The sequence below is a fragment of the Rhopilema esculentum genome, chromosome 11 (assembly GCF_057945365.1).
Source record: "Rhopilema esculentum isolate cy_ngs chromosome 11, ASM5794536v1, whole genome shotgun sequence".
NCBI lineage: Eukaryota > Metazoa > Cnidaria > Scyphozoa > Rhizostomeae > Rhizostomatidae > Rhopilema > Rhopilema esculentum.
In genome coordinates, this window is record NC_142825.1 from 8,522,816 (window position 1) to 8,546,133 (window position 23,318).

Sequence of the window (23,318 nt, forward strand, 5' to 3'; positions counted from 1 at the left end):
ATATTAGGGAATGAGCAAATGCGAATAGTTCAGTTATCTTGAAATAAAGAAGAAAATCTTTAGGGACATCAGGTATTGCTGAAACTGGGGGTTTGGAGCTTTTCGTGACATCAACAGGGACAATTCAAAATACTGATGATTTTGAACGTGTTTGAGGCATGTCCCCTTTTTTGCCTCAGGAAGGGAGGCAGCAACTTGCCTGGTAATTTCGCTAGATAAACCTCTCAGGGTTACTGACAGAGACCCAGTGTAGAGACCGCATAGCGCCTTCTTTGAGGTATCCGGAAGAGAAAGACAGTCGATTAATCAAGATTCACTCATTTTGACCCCCTTAGCCCAGTAAATATTGATACACAAATCTTAAAATTTCTCTTCACTCATCAGGGGGTACAACGCAAGGATTGGAAGCTCCTATATTTTGTCAGAATTGACACAGAGTCTTCCGCTTTAAACAATATCATGTCTCGCGTATTCTGCCATTCACAGAAACTAATTGAAAGAAAATTGTAAATAGAAGCCTGACCACAAGTAAGCTTGGGTATTCCAGCCGATGTACTTGCTCTGTCTCAGTCAGTCTTATAATATCGATGCACCGGTACGGATAGAGCAGCATGCAGTTTAAACTTTTGGCTCATTTGCTGTCGTTTACGTTAATTTCGAGCGTGGTATGTCAAGGAGTAGCTACCAATGGCACAAAAAGCGACCAAGGTATGTCTGACGCTTTGTCGCACATTTTTAACATTTTGTGTTGCTTTGTAAATCTGATATATTTTGCCAGAAAAGCAGCACCTTTTTGATAAATGTTCGTGATAGTCGTTGTAAACGGTCAAAATTTTAATTGAAAGACTAAAGGCCGCCTTTTCTATTACATAAATCCCTCGATTAAAATACTTTTAATCTTTGGCAAAGCAAAACTCAAAACCCTTTTTGTACGAGAAGTTTAAAACTCGGCATGAGAAAACCAAATATCTTTGCGAAGCTATACGTGTTAAAAACACGTCTGCCACTGGCAGAGCTAAGACAATGCATAATATTACGAAGGGTCAAATATTGACCCGCTCTCAGTATCTTATTCTTTCCCCAAGTACTGATACCCATTGTTTGCCACACTCGTGCCTCCCTAAAGTATTGTAAAGCTGTGCATAGTTGCCGGGGAATAAGACTTCCAAAGAAATACCTCTAGTAAAGCCTCAAAACCAACGCGGATAACAGTGAATTTTTTTGTAAAAAAGTTGTCCTCAACAACATCATTGCACGAATAATGCAGTAAACCACATTTGTTGCACTCGAACCCGCAGTTGGTTTATCAATCAAAGAAATCAATGGCACTTACTAAGAGATTAAAAGTGGTCTTTGCATCCGTATTTGCTTTTTAAGAGCGGACACGCTGTATGGTTTAGAAAACTGAAAATATCGATCGTGATAAAGAGCAGCTTGTTGTCAAAATGCCAATTCGAAATGCATGCAAAAGACAAGGGGGCACGTCAGTGCCCCCTGGTAAGAGGGCTAGCTAAAGAAAAGTTTGCACAATTAATGTCATGAGAGGAACATGCTATATTATGATGAAGCGAGACTGAAAAAAAATTATACTCAAATTGAACTAAAAAGCAAAAGTTTTTTAATGTTTTTAATGCCCATAAATGGTTCTTGATATACTTTATTTTTATTTAATCATTTTTCTAAACAATTGGTGCTAATCAAAGGTTTATCTTTGTTTTTACCAACATCGTAAGAAATTTCTTCAAGGGTGTTTAAAGAAAGATCGAAATATTTTTAGTTGGCCAGTCGTTTCATTTTCATATGTGGCTAAATCCCGTGAAACAGTTATGCTTTATAGCCTTGCTTGTTTGAATGAATACGACACCGGTGTACCAACAGTCACCTAGCTTCTTCTTCTTTGCGCACTTTGCAGTATTTGAAAACAATAAATCCGATATTATTAAATAAGTGAATATTGTTAGATTTCCTGCCCAAATCTTTTTCACTGTTGTGGCTATCGCATTTTTCTGTTATGATGAACGATACGTAAATGCCTTTTTGTGTAACAACTTAAATTACTTTCCGCTTAACCAGAAGGGAAGCTGTGTTTGTTTTCCATTCAATACCTATTGTTTCTAAAAAATATCAGAATCTCTGATCACGTTTCGCATTTCGTATTTCTACTGCTCCTGGATCAAATTGATACATTCGTTAATTAACTGTCTTTCTCAAGACCTAATCATTTATAATTTTGTTACGTAATACAACTTGCTTCCTAAGTTTCATTCATTTCTGCTATTATCCACAGCCCTAACGAGAAAGACTCGGTGTTTTAGTGGCTAACCATATTTTACAGACTATGTGTGCTCATTGACATATTTTTATTTCTTTATTCGAAATGTTCTAAAAATTCGACTGGTTCCCAAACTATCTAACGAAGAAAAACACACTGTTTAGTGAATAGAACAGGGCGGTTCTAAGTAGCTACTCCGAGTTTTACGCTTGATGCGATCATCAGGCAACTTTTACTTCAAGAAAATACATAAAACCGTCGTTATCATGAAAGACTACCGAGGATGTCAGAGCCTCTCAATATGGTCGTGGCGAACAGTAAAAGCGGAGAAAATTGGAGGATAGGAAAAAGTCTCACATCTCCCCACCTTTCTGTTCGATTTCCTCCTTTTACTGTTGTTTTTGAAGCTCTGATACCCATGTTATTGAAGAAGAACTTTTTTATCCTGAGCACATTTGTTATATTTTTTTCAAATTTTAACCAATCCTTGAATCAGTTATTTGTCTTACATGATTTCTTTGAATACTTTGTGTCAAGCATGATATTTCATTGTTTCTTTGTTTTTTCTTAGTTTGAAACCGTTGGTCTTTGCCTATTGACCGACAGCCAGTATAGGTTTTTGTAACTAATCCGTTCACAGTATTTTCTAGATTTGACGCCCGGAGGCGCCTATTAACTTACGGAGACTTTCAAGGGAAACTCCACGGAGAACTATACTTCATCTTTATAGGCCAGGAGGGAATGTGGGGTGGGGCATCAATCTGCCGGGGACGAGACTCAAACTCAGAACCATCTAGAAGACTATTCACTAACCACTAAACTATCTAAAAATAGCTGACCGAAACCTCGACAGCTCTGCATATCTTTAGAGCATTTGTTTTTTCCACTGTTTAAAATAAGTCAAATATGGGTTTTGAAATATCTCATTGATATTGATTAGACTGTACTTTTCGCTCTAAAATTCTATACACTTTAGGATTTATTAGTTATTTTCATGACAGCAGCAGTGATGTATTCACGGGGCTAAAGTCTTTATGATGCACGGTTATTGTCTTCTAAGCAAGTAAACTGAGCCTGTCGAAATAACCCTCTCAAAAGCCCCCCATTGCCGGGTCAGGGCTCGCCGATTTAGAGGCAGCTGTTTCAGTAAGAGGACCATAAAATTGAGAAAATGATAGGGTTAAAAATCTTTCTAACCTTGTAGATTATAAACAAATTAGGCAAATCAAGCCGATATTTGTATGTTTGAAAGTTATATTTCAGTTTACCTGTACGCTGTTGTAACTGATTTGACCTGATAGAAAAATTCAAAAAATATCAACATAATACATATAATTTAGCCAAAAGCAATTTGCCTTCATGCCGTTCCATTGGAGCTGGCCCCATTCGATCAGCTATGTCGTGCCATTACTTGTTTGTCTTATACAGAGCAGAAGTATAGAAAATACTGTTGTTAAATTAGGTCCTACTTGGGACTTCAAATAGATGTCAGCTCAGAAATCCATCCCCTTCCATCGGTCAGACGCTCAAATATGATGCCGATTGTCAATGTTGACAGAGGCGGGGATCATGCCAAACACTTACATTGCTGCAACTTTCTTGGTTTGTCCCACTGCCTTGCATTGACTTTCTTTCGTTCACCTTACAGTCGATATCATGATTGGGAGGAAAGTTGAATTTCAAATACATTGAATGTCGAGTGAACTGAATCACAGAGCAGAGTTAGATATCAAATTTCAAACGATATATCACAAGAGAATCGACAGAAAATACTGAAAATCGCTATTTGCTACATGATTAAGGTAATCCCAGCACGAAAGACTTTCGTGGGAAAAATGAAAAGTTTTGTAAGGTGGAATGAAATTTGCCCGTACTCGTTCAATAAAGACGATGATGTAGACAGTTCTTGAGCCAGTGCCACCTTGTAGGAACTGGAACAGAAATCCCGTTTGTAAGCAGCTGTTCTCCGGTAGCACAATCTTAAAATTTTTGTTTTTCATTATTTGCATCTACCAACGCTCTACAAAGGGCCTATCGCGCAAACCCAGCTGTGAATACTAACAGAGGGCCTCCAACATTCAGCACTGACAATTTTATAAACAAATCTATGCCCTCAAACCTCGAATTTCCATCTTGTCTTAGCCCCCCACCATTGATTTAACAAGCCTCTACCCTCAAATATGCCCTCAACATGACAATTTTTTATAACACACGATTTTTTTCTATGATACGCATAATCGAAAGAAATAAAAAAATCTCAAATAACCGAAGCATTTTCAAAATATTCTAAAGTCCTGTTGTTTTTCCAAATGCTTCATTGCTCTAAGTGATACAAAAAGAGCCACCCTAGAATTAGCCACTACCCTCGAATTAGTTACCGCTCTCGAACGATCCCTCAATCTCGAGTCAACCCCCAACCAAAGATTTCCCAGATGCTGAATTGAGGATTTACGTTAGGTTAAAGCGACTTAGGATATTTGTTCTTCGAATCAGAGCTTTGGTCGAGCAATATCGTGAAAAGTTATTAATGTATCTAATATTAAGTGGGCATAATATATAACATTTTAAAAGGCTGTTTTATTTCCTTTTATAATTAGAAAAGAGAAAAATCACAAGCAAGTAACCAAAGTTTTCATTATTTCAATATATTGTTCCGTTCCAGTCTCTTGTTTGCTGGCAGATTGTTCGCGTGATTGGGAGTAAGATCACTGCCTTCCACCAAGGCGAGGTAAAGTGTTCCTGCGTAGGCTTGGTCGCAGCGCACGTTAAGGTTGAAGTAGAGGTCGGCCTTTGTTTAAATTACCCCCTTTTCTCCAAGATATTAAATTACCATCTTTCCATCGGCAACAAAATTGTCTTGGTGTTCTGATAGCGTCGGCGCTTAATGAATTTGTAATTATTACTTGGTAAAGTTAATATTTAAGATAAAACATTGAACGGCTGGCATTATCGGGCCAAAGTTACTGTCAACTGTAGACAGGTGTGCTGGATTTTTAAAGCCTACTTCTACGGTGTTTTGACTGATATATAGAGGTTTGGGAAAATGAATTTGTTTGTTGTTTGTAAGTGCAGGGCCAACGCCACGAATTTCAATGTGGAAGGTTCTATACGTCAAACTTGAATCTAGTGCTTCAAACAGGGCCTCTTTGGAAATATTTTCGCTTACAAAAAAGTGGAGGGGGCATGGTTGTTATTTGGAGGTCTTAGCTTCTGGGATGTGTCCGTTATTGGCAAGTGTTCGTTATTAGCAAGATTTACTACACAAGATACGAAATCTGAACCAGATGTATGTAACGAACTGTCGAAAACCTGAGATTCAACAATGGCGACTGGCTCCAGAACTAAGTGAGGCTGTTCCAAGCAGTTTCGGCCAAGTGAAATTGATCATGTAACACCAGTAGAGATTATATGTATGCATCTCGTTTTCTTCATTCGCGATGAATACATGGCCATATCAAGATAGGATGGATTTTCTATCTATTTGTGGAATTTTCAGATATTTATAGCTAAGTGTCAGCAGTTTTCCCATTTGAATGCCAAGTAAATCGATACTATGTTTGGGCAGCGTGTATCCAATTCATTTGCCTAGATCGATTAATAATTTTGGTTCCCTGGTTTAATCCGTTCCGCTTCGCTTGTACAGTTATGTTACATTGGACATTCAATTAGAACCAAGAACATTACTCAAAGCAGCGGGTAACAATGGAGTTTAAGGACAATCACAAGTCGATCTTTTTACGCTTCGAGTCCAGTAGACACCCTGTTTTGACGCTATGCCAAACACCCTCGCTCACTTTTCCTAGTGTCCACCGAGATAATCCTCATTTCAGTTTCTGGAAAAAGCTTTGACCTAAAGCTAAGCTCAAATTTGAACAGCTTTAACTGAAATTTGAGAATTTTAGTCCTCGCAAAAAATTCGAGATCTGTATCTCTACGTATGGAACCAGTGTTGCCAGTGGTGTACTCTGACTTTTCTGGAAGAGAGAATTTATAAGGTTGTGTTTTGATACTAGTTAGCCCCCCTTTTTAGCAGCCAACCTAGCTCGGCTTCCCCAATTGTCGAGCACTTCGTGGATTTTTAGTAAATCTAGTCTTATTATTTTGTCAGGTAGACGGGAAAGCATTTAAACAACCAAAAATCTCAAGGCATCAGTTTTATATTTGGTAGACATGCTAGGAGACATCCTTCTGGTATCGTGATTTCTATCTTTCCATCGGCAGATTGCCGCTGGCTCGTACTTTGCCAGCAGCTGGGCAGAATGTTGACATCGGTACCTTAAAGTGCCACACACTACAGAGAAATGATTCGACCCTAAGAGAATCCCAAAAAATCAGTAGATTTTATCATCTTAAATTTCTAATTTAGATCTTTAGATCTAATTTGATTTTTGATTTCTAATTTCTAATTAATGTTGCATTTGTGCTCAGATAAAATAAAGTCCTTAACTGTTTGAACGTTTCCTAAACCTTCTAAGGAGAGCATTTCAGTTAGATTTTCTAAGTTGCAAAGAGGGTGGTAAATCAACACAGGAGAGGTGCAAAGAGGATGTACAGTTGTTGCAAATTTGTGGTTTTCTATCATATTGCATTGCATCATACGTATAAAAGAGTAGAATGTCTTCCGTTTGTCCTGAGAATTATGAATGTGAAAAACATTTATCCGGAGAATAAAGTGGTGGTTAATTCTTTATGAATTGCTTGGTCAAAGAGGGCTGTTTGTTCTCAATTACTTTCTAATTTCGTGCGAGATGAGGTTACTTGATTCAATACAAAGTACTTTGAAATTTTACATGCCACGATAAATCTGTCGCACAAATCACTTCGAGCGCTATCTTATGAACCTCAAAATTCTTTTTTAAACATCAGTTAATTACAATTTCTAATTGCTATCAAATACCACGAGGAAAAACTTCAAAGCTGGCGATAGCACGGAAACAACTCTAAGAAGCTGTCGGGCAATTTGTCCTTTTGGGTATTTGTGAAACATCGCCGTATCATGTCAAATTGAGGACTACTGTAATTTCCTTTCATGTCCCAAATTGTAATCTCAATTTGAAAACGATGCATCTACAGTATTTTGGAGAATTTCTATAATTATCGGGATCTCTATCCTGTGATCTGGCCAGTCAGTTGTAGGTGGAGTGAGACCCTTGTGGCATCTTTCAGTTAAAAAACTTTTTCGAAGTAGGAAGAAAGAGCTTCACCCAAAATGCGATCATCAGAAGATTGTAGAAGCCATTCAAAACAGCCAAATAACGCCATTTGTTGAAATGATTGTTAAGAAAACTTTTATAGAATATTATGTTTATTTCCCTCTTTTGAAGAAATAATGACACTGTTTCAAGAACTCAATACTGTTGCTTGTGGTAGACAGTGGCGTCGCCACGGGTTGGACTGGGGTGGACCTGTCCTGCTGATCAGATCGATTTCGATTTTTGCTCTTTCAAAAAAGTCCCATTTGCGAAAAATGTTGCTTGAGAAAGTTGCTTTTCCAAAAATTTCGAAAAGGATAAAAAATTATTAAAAAGGCTTTTCCAACGTTTTCCGTGAGTCTGAAAGGCGTGGTCGAGAAAATGTCTTTGTGTCAAACCAGGTTTTTCGAACTGGCGACGCCACTTTCGGTATAGCCATGCTTTGACTGATTTTTTAGTTGGTGATGCTAGTGTTGCCCAAAAGCCCATAACGGAGCCCTAACAAGGGAAAGAGGGAGTGTTTAGGAAGGGAGGAAGGAAATATCAAGCTTGTTGATTTTTAGTTTTGAAATGTAAAAAGGGTCTGAAAAGTAGGAATAAGGAATAAGTGTGTTTCAAGATCTGGGGAGGAAGGATGAGTTGTGGGACAGAGTTAGGAAATTTCTGTTGTATTATGAAGGCAACGAAGAATGACTGTTGTTGTTTTTAAATCTTCTTATAAATTGCATCTTGAAAGCTTTATCAAAAGATTATGATAATTTGTTTTATTTTTGGAAAGGCTTTAGTTAATGCTTATTACCTACCACCTTTTTGTGGAAAAACTTAACTCTTTTCATCGAATAAGGTTGTGGCAGCTGAAATATGAACCCAGTGTGATTTTTCCTTGGTTTCTTGCCTAATCAGGAGTAAGCAGTGAGATATACGGTTAAATCTTTGGCGTCTAAGTTAATCAACTTGAGTTAATAAGATTTATCAATCTTGACCTGGTTTGAGGGACCTTGGAAGCCAAAAATATGTTCAACCTTGCAAGGTGGATTCAAGACAGATATTCTGTTTTAAAGAAACACTTGATATCAAAGAAATTTTTGGAGGGTAGGCACTAAGGAACAAAAAGTTCAAATAAGTACAATATGCATACTTTGCAACAGAAATTAGCTTGTTACTGTTTACATTGCATAAGACATTCTCTGGCTTTAAGATGTGACATAAAGCAATCTCATGTTTTAGAAAATTGGAGGTTATCCTCTCTAATGATTGTAACAATCATTCTCAAAATGAATGATAACTTGCATCCAATAATATTACATAATATTTTGTATTGTCTTATCAAGGAAGATATTCAGTTCAATTACCATTAACAGTAGAGAAGATTTTTTATTGTCTTTTTAAGGAAGATACCCAGTTCAATTGTCTTAGATCAGACTATTTTGTCTAACAGGAAGCATCTTTAAAATATTAGTATGAAAATGTTGCATATGCCTCAGTTGTTTTTTGAAGCATAAAGGTTCTCAAGCAAATTTTATTTGGTAGCTGAAAGTACATAGAAATGTTTTTGCTAGATTTCTATAACCAATATCTCCTGGATGCAAGTTTTTGTTATTTTGTTGATGTGTGGCAGCCAAAGATCTAAGTGGATGTGTTACCTGTTTACTTCTGACAAAGTATCAAGCTCTTCTAGGATAATTTATTCTCCCCAGTTGGTCCAAATCTCATTGGCTTAGCAAAGACAATCATATGTTGCTAACATTAAGCAAAATCTTGTTACAGAAAATTTGATGACCCACGACATTGCATGTATAACATATATCTGCTTAAAATATTTTAGCTTTCATAATTTGCAAAACAAATTGGTGATAATTGACACATATCCAAGTCAATATTGGTGGTCGTTTGGAAGTAACAAGAAAAATGTTTAAAAGTTATAATTGCCTTTCTCAGAGGTAATAGCTCAAATATTGATGGTCAAAAGTTACCAAGTATGAAAGGTAAACAAGGATTTAAAAAGAGAGAAAGGTTTTAAAGGGCCTGGCCATACTGGATTTCAGGGGTGTGTGCTAAATGGAGACAGGGGTCTTTCTCCTTTAGGTTTTGAGTAAGGCATATTTACACTTCGCCACTCCACTTTGTACCCTGAGTACCAGGCTTACTCTATTGAGTCTTGTACCCAGGGTATCCACTTTGTAGTTCAAGGCATGAGCTCTGAAGTTTCTGGCAATGTATAACACTATGGGTGGTCATCAATAAATAGTTTACGAAACTTTCCTCAAAATGAAACTCTACTCTTTGTCGCTGTTTTTCTTTCTTATTTTGCTGCAAACTTTTTTCGCTTTAAATTTTATCCAAAAAGAATCTTAACATTTTGCAAACACGTTATAATTGATCGAGGTGACTCATTTGATTTGGTTAGCGATGTCTGAATACCTAAAATTCCCAATGTTTTTCCCAATAACATCTTGTTTACTTGCTTTTACAACGGCTCCACAGCCTGATTTATCATCCTTAAAATAGTTGATCGATAAAGCTCACGAGATGATAAATGAATTGCCCTTTCAGGACCTGTAACAGAATCTTATTCTTCTGTTTTCGTAGCTGGACAAATAAAAGTTGTTTTGGCCTCGTAAATACCCTTCGGGATTAGATGAGCTATCGGGACAAAATGGCTTCAAAATAGTGAATGTTGAAAATGATGCGTCACAGTATCTGTTTTCTTTGTTTTGAAACTCAAAAAGCTTTGTACCATTTATATATATATATCATAAAATGCATTTAAATAAGCAAGTTTAGTTCAACCCGGGCTTGATTCAAACAAGAAGGAATTATCTAGAAACGATTTTTGTATTTGTTGTAATGCGTAAATGGAAAAGGGTCCATTTGAGCCACGAGAAGCGACAGAAGGAGATAAATCATTTAGCGAAAGAGTTCTTTGTATTGATGCTTCAAATTCACACTAGAATTTAGAAGATTATGAGAACAATCGATTACGTTTTTGGATTAAGGAATAGTGAAAGGATTCGATAGATTTGCGGTATTAAATTAAGTAGGTATGGCTGGAAACCGCCAGGAAGCAAGACTGGTCACGGATCTAAGAAAATATGGAGCCTTGCGTTTATGGGATCTAGATTTGTTATCTTTAAAGCTTTTTTTGCAGACTATTTTCAAGGTCTGTTTTCAAGTTCTGGTCTGTTTTCAAGGTCTGTTTTTAAAGTCTGTTTTCAAAATCTGTTTTCAAAGTCCGTTTTCAAGCTCTCCTTTTAAGGTCGTTCTGGTCTGTTTTCAAGGTCTGTTTCCAAGTTCTGGTCTATTTTCAAGGTCTGTTTCCAAGTTCTGGTCTATTTTCAAGGTCTGTTTCCAAGTTCTGGTCTGTTTTCAAGGTCTGTTTTCAAGATCTCCTTTCAAGGTCGTTCTGGTCTGTTTTCAAGGTCTTTTTACAAGTTTTGTCGTTTTTCAAAGTCTATTTTCATGGTCTGTTTTCAAGGTCTGTTCTCTACCCCAAAAGAAATATGTCAGGCTGATACACGTATGTTTTATCTTGATTTGCCTCTGGAAACTCCGTCGAGCCTTTTCATAGTAGCAAAATTTTGGCCGTGTTGTTATCAATGTCTGTGATAATGAAAGTTGTTACAAAATACAATGTTACGTTTCTTATTGCAATGTTAGGATACAATTTACCACCCTGCATAAGAGCAACTTAAACTTTTTCAATCGATCAATTATCATTTCTTTCTGCAAAAAAGTACAAGTTTATGTTCTGCCTAGTCCTAAATAATTGTCTAGAAAGCTCTTTCTAACCACTCCTTTCTCTTTCAGATTCTGCGTCAGATCTTGCCACTTCTAACCCCGAAGAGTTTGAAGTGTTCCTAAAGAGCCTTAGCAAAAGCAAGAACAGAGAATGCGAATCAAGAACACTAAAAAATGTACTGAAGGCTCTTTCAACTGCCCAACCGCGCTCATACGTCTTCATATTTACAAATGGCCCGGCCAAAGACTATTATTTGGTGTCCAAAGTACTCGAAAAGCTTGCCGAAAAGAAGAGCCAGGTTGTCTTTGTTCTCGGAGAATTATGTGCTGCTCCAAGTCACGTTGGGTACCAAGTGTACGAGCGCATCGCCCGCCAATCACTTGGTCAGGTACTCCATTTAAGCAGGAAAGATGTCGATCTTGCACTGAGGTTTGTGGAAACTGTAATTCACGTTGATAAAGTCCAGCTTTTGGCGCTTAATTCAAAGGAATCTGGTGTAAGAACATTCAATTTCCTTGTTGATCGTCATTTGAAAAATATTGTTATTTCAACTATTGGCAAGAAGCATGTCCAAGTTAAAATCAAACCTCCAAAAAATGCAAAAGCAAGCAATGTCGAGAAGGTAATAAAGACTTCGAGCATGGTTGTCTCGAAAATTGAAAATCCCCAAGAAGGGCTGTGGAACGTAGTCGTCAAGAGCACCGGAAATTACTCTATTCGTGTGACAAGCAAAAGTCAGTTTTTCGTCAGTTACGGGTTTTCTACGACGAAATACACTCAAAAGGACGAGAGCTTTAAACTTAAAAATCAGCCTATTCTTGGTAAGTATTTTTGTCGTTATTCGATCGTTCTCTGGAAGAAATAATGATTATAAGACAGCTTAATGATGATCATGAAACAACAGCGTTTTGCTGCTGTATCTAAGGTAGAGTTTCGATGAAAGGGGGGTATTTATTTCATAGTTATTTGTTCTAAGGGAAAATCTATCAACATATCCACTTTTTACTGATGAATGACTGATGAATGATTTCTCGTGCAAGCTAGTCTTGAAAAAGAAGCAGTTTTACCAAAAGATGTATTGAAAAGGCAATAACCTGTTGCGAAGGAATATTTGGTCGTTGAGAGTTTGATTTGAGAGTCTTTGTGAAGTTGAAGGATAAGAAGCATAGCACACGGACAGCCAAACCAGAACTGGAAAATCTTAACTTTGACTAGGTTGTTCTTTCTTGTATTTGATTGTATTGTTCCACCTTTTATTGACCAAACAGGTAACAGCCTTGAATTGAAGGAGGAATGTGTCCACGACTTTGAAGATCTTTCTAATAACATTGATTTGTTACCTACCATCTTACACTTTGGTTAAATGTCAATGTAGCTGCTAATTCGTCTAACCAGTGTTGTTTCCTCCCGACCAGCACCTTTCTTGTTCGGTTTCAAATTGGCTGTCAATGTAATGTAATGTGTGGTTTGGCTATGCTTCAGAGGATTGGATTTTCTTGTGATTTTGTAATATAAGGACCAAACAAAGCTGCTTTTCACAAGGCAGGCAATACAATGTCTTTTTTTTTATTTACTTCTGACACAGTTCTAATTGTATCTAGCACGCTATATTTCCTGTTTATAACGTAGAAGTTTTTAAGTACCTACGTCATAGCTGATTAACGCGGTGCTATCTCTGGCAAATCAGCTCTCAATTACACTTTTCTTTCGCTGCTTTCACCGTTCTGGGCATCTGCGGCTGGAGGCCAAGAGTTAGATTCCAATATGGATTCTATTAAGATATACAAAATTCAACATTCATCATAATCACGTTTGTTTTCAACTCTCTGGGTACGCAATCAAATATTTTGGCTTTAGAATTCTCAACACTTTCACCACATAATTCTACCATTTCTTTTTCGAAAGTCACTGCAGTTTTTCTCTGTCTCTCGTATTTCTTTGTCTTTCAATACTGACAGCGCACTTTTATGCATTTCTCTCTAAAATCTTTAAAATAGAGTTTGAGATTCTTTCTATTACTCCAAATTGACATTAAGACCTCGAACAGCACTTCCAATTGCAAAAGACCGTATTATTTTTTGCTGATGCTCTGTTTGGCGGAGATATTAAACAAAGGAAACATTCAAATGTTTGTTTGATGTTTGTTTAATGTTAGTTTGATGTTTTTTGTGACACTAATGTTTAGAACCATTTCCCAATCAAACAATTATTATATTTCTTGAATATACCCAGTTAAATGTTTGCTTCAGCAAAGTTTAAAAAAACTAAATTTATTGTGCGAGAACAGAATAATATTTTTGTGCATTGAAATATTTTTAAAATCATCGGATAAGGACTTAAAGATGAACTCGATTTAAAAGCCAGATGCAGTCAAGTATTACTCCATTAGGAAAAACGGCACGTTTCATTGGTATCTGCTTTTACCAGAGCATTTTGCTCCATTTCAGCATTAAGATTGATCTCTTTTTTCTAACACAGTTTTTTCTCTTCCTAACATTTTTGATTCCTTGCCTAGAAAGAAGTCTAAATTTTCAATGGTCACCGGTGAAAATTACAGGGCCTTAGCTGCATCTCATTCCTCTTTTGTTGTTCCTTCTTTTTATGTTAGATTACGTTGTTTGGTTATGATTACCAGGCACCGCAGAGCAAGGGGGGCTGGGGTGGGCAAAAAGTGCAATATATTAGGAAGTGAACCACCAGTAAAGCCTTTTTTAATCCGGTTTCAGCCCCCGAACTTTTCTAGACCCCCCCTCACTTTCCGCAACGCTTCGCGGTGCCTGCCTACGACATTCTGTGAGAACAAGTACCCAAGAGTTTTCGCTATCAAGTTAATGAATGTTTTCGTATGTAGCCAGGAAGTAATTTTATCCCTTTTGATGCGTATTTGCTTTTTGTTTTAATCTCACGATAAACAAGCTAATTCGGCACTTAACCCGTTCATCTATTTCCGTAAATTTACTTTCTTCAAGTATTAAATTGCGAGTTAATAGTCAAATAACGATCTAGCGGTAAAAGGGTGTATTTGTATAAGAGTTGAAATAAGTCCCGAAGATCAACATGTTTTTCGCCTTTCCAGTGAGACAGTGTCAACTGGGATTTAGTAACCCCGCACACAACCGTTTCATTGTTGAAATCGATACTCCTCAATGCATACAATGCCCCATTGAAGCCAGCTGTGTTTTTCCTAGTCATTCTCGTCTTTTCCCAGACTAATTCTTTAAGCAATATGGTCATTCATTCAACCAATTTGGTAGGTTATTTTAGATTATTCACTCTTTAATACTCTAGAATCTATTGTGTAAATGGCCAGGTAAAAGCCGAATTCACTTAGGCCAGGCAATTTCTCTCGTATTCCGGACCTTTGGTTACTCGTCTTATCCCAATTTTCAAATGGTCTTCAACTCCTATACGACTGCATCGACGCATTAGAAGCTATGATAGGCGCTATTACGAATAAAATGCGAATCTGATCTTTCTTCGTAGATGCGACTAACTACCTTTATGTCTCCTTCAAATCCAAGAAAAAGAGGGTTCATTTGGGAATACTGAGCCAGGTAGACCTGCTTACGCTAAACGGAAAGGTCATCAGGACGCTGCCCGTGTCATTAGATTCCTTGCTCGAAGACAGTTTTGTTGTTAAGTTCATTCCACCAAGAGATCCTTTTCTTCTGCGGTTCGTTGGTGTAGACGATGAAGGAGATTTTGCACGCGTATCGCCAAATGTTGTAGACCCAAGTCTACCAGGTAATTATGTTTCGCCACTTCTTAGGCTTTGTCCGTCTTTGACAGTCAGTGTCTATAACCAAACAAACTTGTCAAATATGAAATAAAGCCCACATAAGGCTCCTTCTACGATGCCAAATTTTCTCATGAACTCTTTTTCTATCGATATTGAGTCTGATCAAATTCATACCGATGAATAATCGGACTGCCTTCTATCTTTTTGTCTTGATATTCAATATTGTCATAATATCTCAAGTATTTTACCAATTAATGAAATGGTCCAAGAAATTCAATACTAAAACTCAAACGTTTTTGTCAAAAGTATCATGTAGCGATTTTCCTAACTAAACAAACTTTCCATTTATTGAATCTTCACATTAATTAAATTGTAAATCTTTCTGTTTCTTGCTTGGTGCTTTCATAAAGCCTTTTTGCAATGATTGTTAAGAGGTTTGTTATTTTAAAACCGACGTTTTTTGCTAGCTTTAACGTAGTAGGTTAGTTTTGTCACTGCAAGTCTTCCTTATGATGTTTTGAGTTTTTTGTACGCAATACAAAATAAGATGATTATAATAGATAGATAGATCGATATAGTGTGGAAATTAACGTGGAAATTGCTAGAGTTGAAATGGATAGAAAGCAAAACATAATTTCGAGGGAAGATATATTTTTCAGTAATTTCGTTTTAACTGCTCCGATTTGACAAGTGAACACATAAATCGTGGCTCAACAAGCCTGTTTTGAATCTTTTACTTTCAAACCAAATAGAACAGCCTCGTTTCCACAAAGCCTTCTTTATTTCTAAGACATATCTTGTGTGACATGTCATATAGATTTGCTTGACATCAAGAAGGATCATTTTTGTGTGATCCATCAATACTGTTAGGCTTTTGAAATTTCTTTTGTAAGTATTATTACAGTCGGATGAAACTGCAATCCACTTCTATGTAAATATATCCGATTTATTTCAAAGTGTCCGGTTGTCTTGCGGTTGTAAATCAATCTTACCAAGTCGTGTTGTTGCTGCAAAAGTATGTTAAAGGATTCCAAAAGCATAGTAGCCCAAAAGGAGCTGGACAAAACATACTGAAACCTTTTTCGGACAGGAAAATAGAAAATCTACAGTAGAAACAATGGTTGCATCTAAGCAAATCAGTTTAAAAAAATCAGCTATACTGCCTCTAGATTTTGTACTTATAACTTCTCAATTTGTAGCTGTCACTTGTAACTGTATTGTTTGAATCAGTTCTGTCTCACATTTAAGCTCTCTGTTTATGATATTTTTATAGATAGGCCACGTATTACAATGAAGAAGCAATATCGAGGATTCATGGGGCAGGATTTAGCTTTATATTGCTACGTCGAAAGCTCGGTTCCGTTCACTGTGACATGGAGTCATGGTAATACTCCACTGTCAAATCCAACAAACTACGTAAAGAATGTAAATTCAAGTCTTTGGGTAAATTCTGGCGCTGGCAGCGAATTTACATGCACAGCTAGAAATATTGCTGGTGTGAGCAGCCAGACAACTACTGTTAGTTTCAACAGTAAGTGCATTCCTCTGCTCTTTATTGCTTTGAAATTTATTCCAACTTCGAAACTGACGTTAAGTTTAACGAGCAAAAGTTTTGAAAATTGCTTTTTACAGGTTTAGAATGCTCAATGCCCTATAAGGAGAACTGTACATGCTTTGGTGTATAATGTAGAACCGTTCTTAGTTTGAAATATGTGAGGCAACTGTAGGGTACAAAGAATAAGGTAGAAAGTCCTAGTTATCAGTGAAAACACATTGTTGACAAGACTGAAGTTAATAGTTAACGGGCCTGCTCGGTGATCATCTGAGCCAGCAAAAGATGTTTGAACCACCGTATTGTAAAGCTATAACTTAACTAAACTAAAATTTATAACTTTTAATAATTGGTTCTATTAGTTTGTCTTTAATTTTAGGAAAATCTGTTTCCATTTCAGCTCATACAGTTCAGTACATATCATTTAGATTCTTATTTAGAATCATTTAGATTATTCATTGAAATTTTGATATTTTCATCAAAAATGTTTCCAGTCCATTTTTTTCTTGATTTTACACGACCTCGTGGCTAAAAGAGAGTATTGGCAAAAGCCGAAATTGTTCTAACGAAAGCCGTGATATACTCCAGCTTGATATATGGAATTGAATTTTAGGTATCACGCTTTGAAGGCTTTGCAACAGGACTACGATATGATAATAAGAATCATAAATGTTGCAGCACTAGATAAAATATGAGCAAAATACCGAAGGGTATAAACGAAGAAGGAATATTCTTGCTATTGTCAGTATCGATTACATGTAATCTTTGCACTCTCAATTGCGAAGACTTGAGGCTCACTTTCTTTATTTAATCGTCTTTTAGTTCCTCCCCCTATCATTGAGGAGAATGGTAACAGAACGGCTCTGTTAGGAGAGAATGTGTTTCTTCAATGCCTTGCGTTCAGCACTGTCCCAATCAAAATCAAATGGTACAGAGGCAACAAAGAAATTCTAACTGACCGTAGATTTGTCGTCACAACCGACTTACAAGTGGCGATATCCAACGTCAGAGTAGAGGATAGTGGATGGTACTCCTGTGTAGCAAGCAATGGAGGCGGGCAATCAATCAACTCATTTTATTTGAAGGTTTATGGTAAGTATGCGAGACATGAGTAGTTTTTACAGCAAGCAATTGCTGTTTGTTTCATTGCTTGCCAATGAATGTTGAAGACATAATCGATGACAACATTTTTTTTCATTTGTATGCAACTTTTTTAAACTCGAGATAATTGATTTGTAATGTCTTTGTACTTCTGGGTGAGTTTGGTTCCACTAAATGGTAGGCACAAAAACGGGAGGCACAAAAACGGGAATCCTATTTTAACCCGAATAAGAAGGTTCTTTATTACTTGTTATGCATTCTTTAAAAAGAATTTATAACGAGTAGATGAATCAAAATTTAAGCTTGTTTATATGTTTGAGCTGTGGAAGCATAAAATGGAATCATAAAATGGAATCATATATTGGAATTTACATGCCAGTGTGATTCTGAATACGTAGGACGCACAACTCAAAGATTAGGGGGGGGGGGGTAGGATAAAACGACATGTTCCTTAAACTTAAGAAACAAAACTGCCCCACAAAGAGAACAACCTCCTCGATCTTGTAGGCTTAGAAACACTGTTAAAACAAGTGATTCTGCCATCGGTCAACATCTTTTAGATAACCCAGATTGTGCCAAACTCTATAATGACGACATGTTTCGGATAATTGGCACAGCCCGGTCGTCCTTCCATCTAGCAGTTTTGAAATCGATCTACATACAAACGAAAAAGCCACCACTTTGTTGACAGAAGGAGTTCGTTTTCTCTCTTGGACTCCAGTGGTGATTTTTCTTTAGGCTCGCGGCACTGATTGGCCAACTATACCGGTGTTGTGCTTGCGTTTTTCCGATTGGCCCTTTTCGATCCACAACCGGGTATATATTTTTCATCGTGTTTTTACGGACCCTTATTCTGAAGTTTTATGCTCTGAAGAGTGTCAGACGAAAAGCTTTTAGCCAATATGTTGTAAAATGTTTGCTTTATTCAAAGCCATTTTCAACTTCTGTACCGCCAAGAAAATTTTCACAGCTTTGGAATTGATTAAAAATTCGTTTCGATTGAAATATCTAAGGCATAGAAAGGCGGAAGCATTGAACTTATGTCAAACACCAAGAAAGTGGTATAGAGGCAAATTGCTATCATCATTTAATATCGAAAACCATATTTATTTATTATTGTTTTACTATTTTCTTTTGTAGAGGACCCTATAATCTCTGTGTTTCCACAAATACAAGTCTTCAAAGTAGGAGAATCCTTTGCCTTTGCTTGTGATGTTGTTGGCCAAGTACCACCCTACATCACTTGGTTGAAGGACGATAAAAATCTTCCGAAAATTCCTCGTATTCAACAAGATCCCCCTACTCAGCTTTACATTTCGGATGCAAAAGTGACGGATGAAGGGAAATACGCTTGTGTGGCGAATTACTCACACATTCGCAATGGTGTTGTTCTTAGGTCTTACTCATTTGCTGAGTATAGAAGTAAGTGACGTAAACCAAATTCTATTACTTTTATTAATTGAACTTGCTATCTTCATACTGTTGTCTTCAAACTAGCAGTTGGTTTTCCGAATGCGAGGATGGCTCAGTTGTTAGAGGCGCTGACTACAGACCCAAGGGCCTGTTGTTCGAGTCCCTGGCACGACCAAACTTTCACCCAGAGTGGGGAGAGTCGCCAGCTCTCTGTAATTCCAGGCGTAGGAATCATGAGGTGTGGTCACATTGAGAGGAATGACCAGGACACTGCTCGATAAGCATAGCTTCTCAGTGTCCTAAAAACTACCTTCGGGTGCTAGGTGGCAACAAAAACAAATACAAAATACAAATACTAATGATAGTGTTAAGTTACTGCATGAGTCTTATGCCTATTCTATAAACAATTAACTCCGTGTTATTATTTTCTATTGCAATTCTCGTCAACCCAGATATTCCTTGTAGCACTTCATAGAGAGAACATGACTGTCCAAACCTTTTTCCTCTTTCCTGGATCTGATTATCTAATTATAAAGTTTGCATTTTGGATCTGATAGATTTAATCAATGATGGCCCAAATTACAGTGTCAAAGTTCTTGTTTCTGTGGACTTACAGGTCGTTGTGTGTACATGATTTTTCGTTCCTGTTTCATATTTTTATTTTCTAAAGTTAAATTGTAGCATTAATTTTCATTGCATTTTTTTCTACAATGCTCAGTTGACAGCGAGGTAACATTTTCTTGTTGATAGATATTCCCGCTCAGATTCCGGTGGTTTGAGGCCAGGCGGGGTTGATACAAAAAACCTTTATGTGAAAAAATAGTTCAACTATTTTGATAGTTCAAGGAATAGTTCAACAGGGCCTATTTTGATAGTTTGTTTTCCTGATTGGCAGCGCATGGTAATCCAAAGGCTGTTTAGCTGTTTTAGTTGTTAGCCTGCATCTAGTGGCTACTTATGTCAGATCACTTGCTTAAGCAAATACTAGACTCGTTTTGTGAGAGCAGATTAGTAATTACGGTTTACATTCAAAGAATGGCCGCTCAAAACCCATCTGTAATCTTGCCAACATTCATCCAGCTTCGTAAAACCATACATATAATGCTATCATAATTTACTGTCATCTCTAATTGGAATCTGTTGCCTTCTCTTATTAGCCCTTATACAGGAGCCGACGAATTTCCATTCAAATCGTATTAGAAAATAATTCTAGACTATTTCATTGTCCTAGTGTAGGACATCAGTAATGTTCACAAATACCAAAGGCTTTAGCATTAAACCACTCTCTTTGGATTCTTAAATAACTGGATGTTTATAACTGTGTGTCTCTCCAAGGAATGGATTGATTCATATCATTTACAGGGGAAATTTATGGAGGGCAGCTAGAGTTTAAACGCTTCGAAGGACTATTTCCTAAATATTTAGTGACTGGCTACTTCTGGAACCCTAGAAATGACTTTTAATGTTTGTTACAAAGTGCCCAAATATAAATAATTGCAATTTTCAAACGCAAAGCATGTCTGCTCTCCCATCCATTTGCTATTGGTACACCTATCAGCGGGTATCTTGCAAGAGAGCTGAATAACTCATTGATATCTTAACCACATATGAAAGTCTTCTGCTGCGTTTAAAATTGCCTCTGTTTAGCTAAGATAGAAAAACCTATATTTTAGTTAATGATGTTTTTTTTGTAGGATCTTATCGAGTCATATTTCACTGGGATCTCACGACTCTAGTTTTGGACGCACATAATTAGTCTTGTGATTTCAGCAAAATTTGTACCGTTTTTTCAGGCCCTTGACATGCAATTTGAAATGGTAGCCAGTTTGAGTGACCTGAATAATTCCGTACAGTCATCCTGCTGGAGGCTGTGTGTAAGCTGCCTGAACCACAAAGCTAGTGTCGGTAACAGATTGAAATGATACAAAAATATATCCTTAACCACAATATGGTTCAAAAATATCCCTGCAAAATGAACTGTTAACATTCATGAGATGTTATTGGTTTTTAATAACACTCATTGCCTAACGCACGGTCCTATCACTAGCCTTGACTAATCTAGAGCAGCACCTAGTCAAGGCTATACAGTGCGCCCTCTATAACTGTTTGTTTAAGTTAAATATATGTTTGGATTAATATGATTGGTAATATCTGATCAATCAGCAAAACATCTCAATTGTTTAAGTACGTAACATAATTTAGTCCCTGTAGGTAAACAGCGTCATTTAGGTTTTGTAAAGGTTTTGTGATATGGTGAATGCTGCTATTTGCAGAACAAAATTAGGCACGAGCAGCATAACTGAATACCTTGCTAATTGAAAGCTAGTTTTTAATTGATGACATGATCGTCCATGTTTTGTGTTCCTGATCACCTTGATATATGTATGTAATCCCATTTATTGTTTTAAATTTACCTTTAACAAGCTTCATACAACGTTAAAATAGTTATATCACGCGGTAGTCAAGCTGCGCCTTTTCTGGGATTAATTCAACTTATTATAAATCTCAAAGCCCTGTAATCTTTCCATAAGTTTCAACTTTATTTTGAATTAGTTTACTTTTGTTCTTTAGAGGTCTCCCTTCTTGCACTGTCATATTTTCTGCTTAAAACTAAAACCAGATTAGGCTTTTATTGATTCTCTGCTTATTTATATCCGCAATTTAGTGTAAAAGTCACCTTTGATCATCGTTCAATACATTATTTGGACGAAAACAGCTCTAGAAACAATAATCTAGATAGACAGAAACATATTCCCGCTTTCTTTGCCTCTTTTAGATATTTTTTGATTATTTCAAATATTGATGTTTGATGGTTTTCTTTCTCTTACAGCTCCACCAAAAGCGAAGATACGAATCCAAGACATATCTGCTCTCACTGGTAGTCCTGTCACATTAAAATGCTCTGCGAAGGGCAAGCCTGAACCGTCAATTAACTGGCACAAGAATGGAGAGCCAATAAAACCAAATAAAAGAATCGTCACATCTGAAAGGTCCCTGTTTATTCTGGAGTCTAAAGTTGAAGACACGGGAAGCTATTCTTGCGTGGCACAAAATTCTGAAGGGCTTGATTTTGCAAGCACCCATATTTTAATAGGAAGTATGCATCAGTCTGTTTTTGTCAAATCTTAAACAGCGTGCTTACAAACTTAGATCATTTCAGCAAAGTAATCAATTAATACTAGAAAAAAATTGCAGTGGAAAAATTGAATCTATTAGCGAAGTAATTGAATCATTTGTGAACTTTCTATATATCAAGTATGAGTCTTGATTGGCAAAAGAGGACGACCGGAGAAATGATTTTTCATTGCAACTGTTTACTATTTTTTCTTTAATCTTTGCTTGGCCAAGTTTAATAGCAAATTCGTAATTAACTATTATTTGTCTAATTTTTTGCTTGGCTTATTTTGTTTGTTTATCAAGATTATGGAAACATCAAAAAGAAATAAGAGATCATCGTTTTAATTTTTTTGGATATAAAAACTCGACTGAAATTATGGTTGATCGCTTTTTTTTCAGCCAAGCCAACTATAAAAGAGGAGAGAGTTAGACGGGTGGAAGTTAAAAGAAATACAAACGTTACATTAGAATGCACAGCGATAGGAATTCCTAAACCTTATGTTTATTGGATTGACAGCAATGGAAAAGAGATAGAGAAGAACAGTGGTGTGGTCAGGCTTTCTTCTGGAAAACTGCTGATCACATCGATGAAGAAAAAGTACACAGGAAAGTACTTGTGCAAAGCAGAGAACCAATTTGGCTCAGAGATGGCCCAAATTGATGTGGAAATCTTAGGCTTAGGTAGGCAGATTGCAGTATCTTTAGTTCTGTACTCATGATGCCTAGAAGTCTATTAAAAGTTTTGACACATCATTCTAAATTCCTTGTTTATTCATGCGTAACGAAATGTGAAAACAATTGGAGATACATCTTACTTAAATAAGAGAAAAAGATTTTACCCATACATGCTGCAGTAAGGGCTCTCTAATTTGCCCCTTTATTAAGTTTCCTTTATCACGGTTCCGTATCAAATGTCTTTAGAAACATGCCCTCAGTGCCTATCAATTTCTATGAAAAAAACGTCATGTACGACAACGTGCGATACTTATCAATCGATTACTTTGTTAACTTTGAAAAAACAAAGTTTACGTTAGATGTGTTTATATGAATTAAATTCCTTTTCTTTTGCATTGCTGCCAAAAGATATTATTTGATTTTTGTGTTTATATTTCTACTGGTGTTTAGCGCCGGATTTCAAAATAAATCTGTTTTGTTGCAATAAACATGACAAAAATTTTTGAAATTCTCATGAG

The 23,318-nt window shown here is 36.7% G+C and overlaps 1 protein-coding gene across 3 annotated transcripts in view; it reads left to right on the plus strand.

Moving 5' to 3' along the window:
* The first annotated feature begins 430 nt into the window (after window positions 1-430).
* LOC135693254 (uncharacterized) overlaps window positions 431-23,318 on the plus strand; it is a 58,595-nt gene continuing 35,707 nt past the window's right edge. For all 3 annotated transcript variants that reach the window (XM_065211680.2, XM_089111150.1, XM_065211681.2), the window contains exons 1-8: window positions 431-708; window positions 11,272-12,024; window positions 14,687-14,947; window positions 16,216-16,473; window positions 17,317-17,586; window positions 18,736-19,017; window positions 21,839-22,105; window positions 22,525-22,806. In XM_065211680.2, coding sequence (XP_065067752.2) covers window positions 612-708; window positions 11,272-12,024; window positions 14,687-14,947; window positions 16,216-16,473; window positions 17,317-17,586; window positions 18,736-19,017; window positions 21,839-22,105; window positions 22,525-22,806 — 2,470 coding nt within the window. In that variant the 5' untranslated portion in view covers window positions 431-611. The remainder of the gene's footprint in view (window positions 709-11,271; window positions 12,025-14,686; window positions 14,948-16,215; window positions 16,474-17,316; window positions 17,587-18,735; window positions 19,018-21,838; window positions 22,106-22,524; window positions 22,807-23,318) is intronic.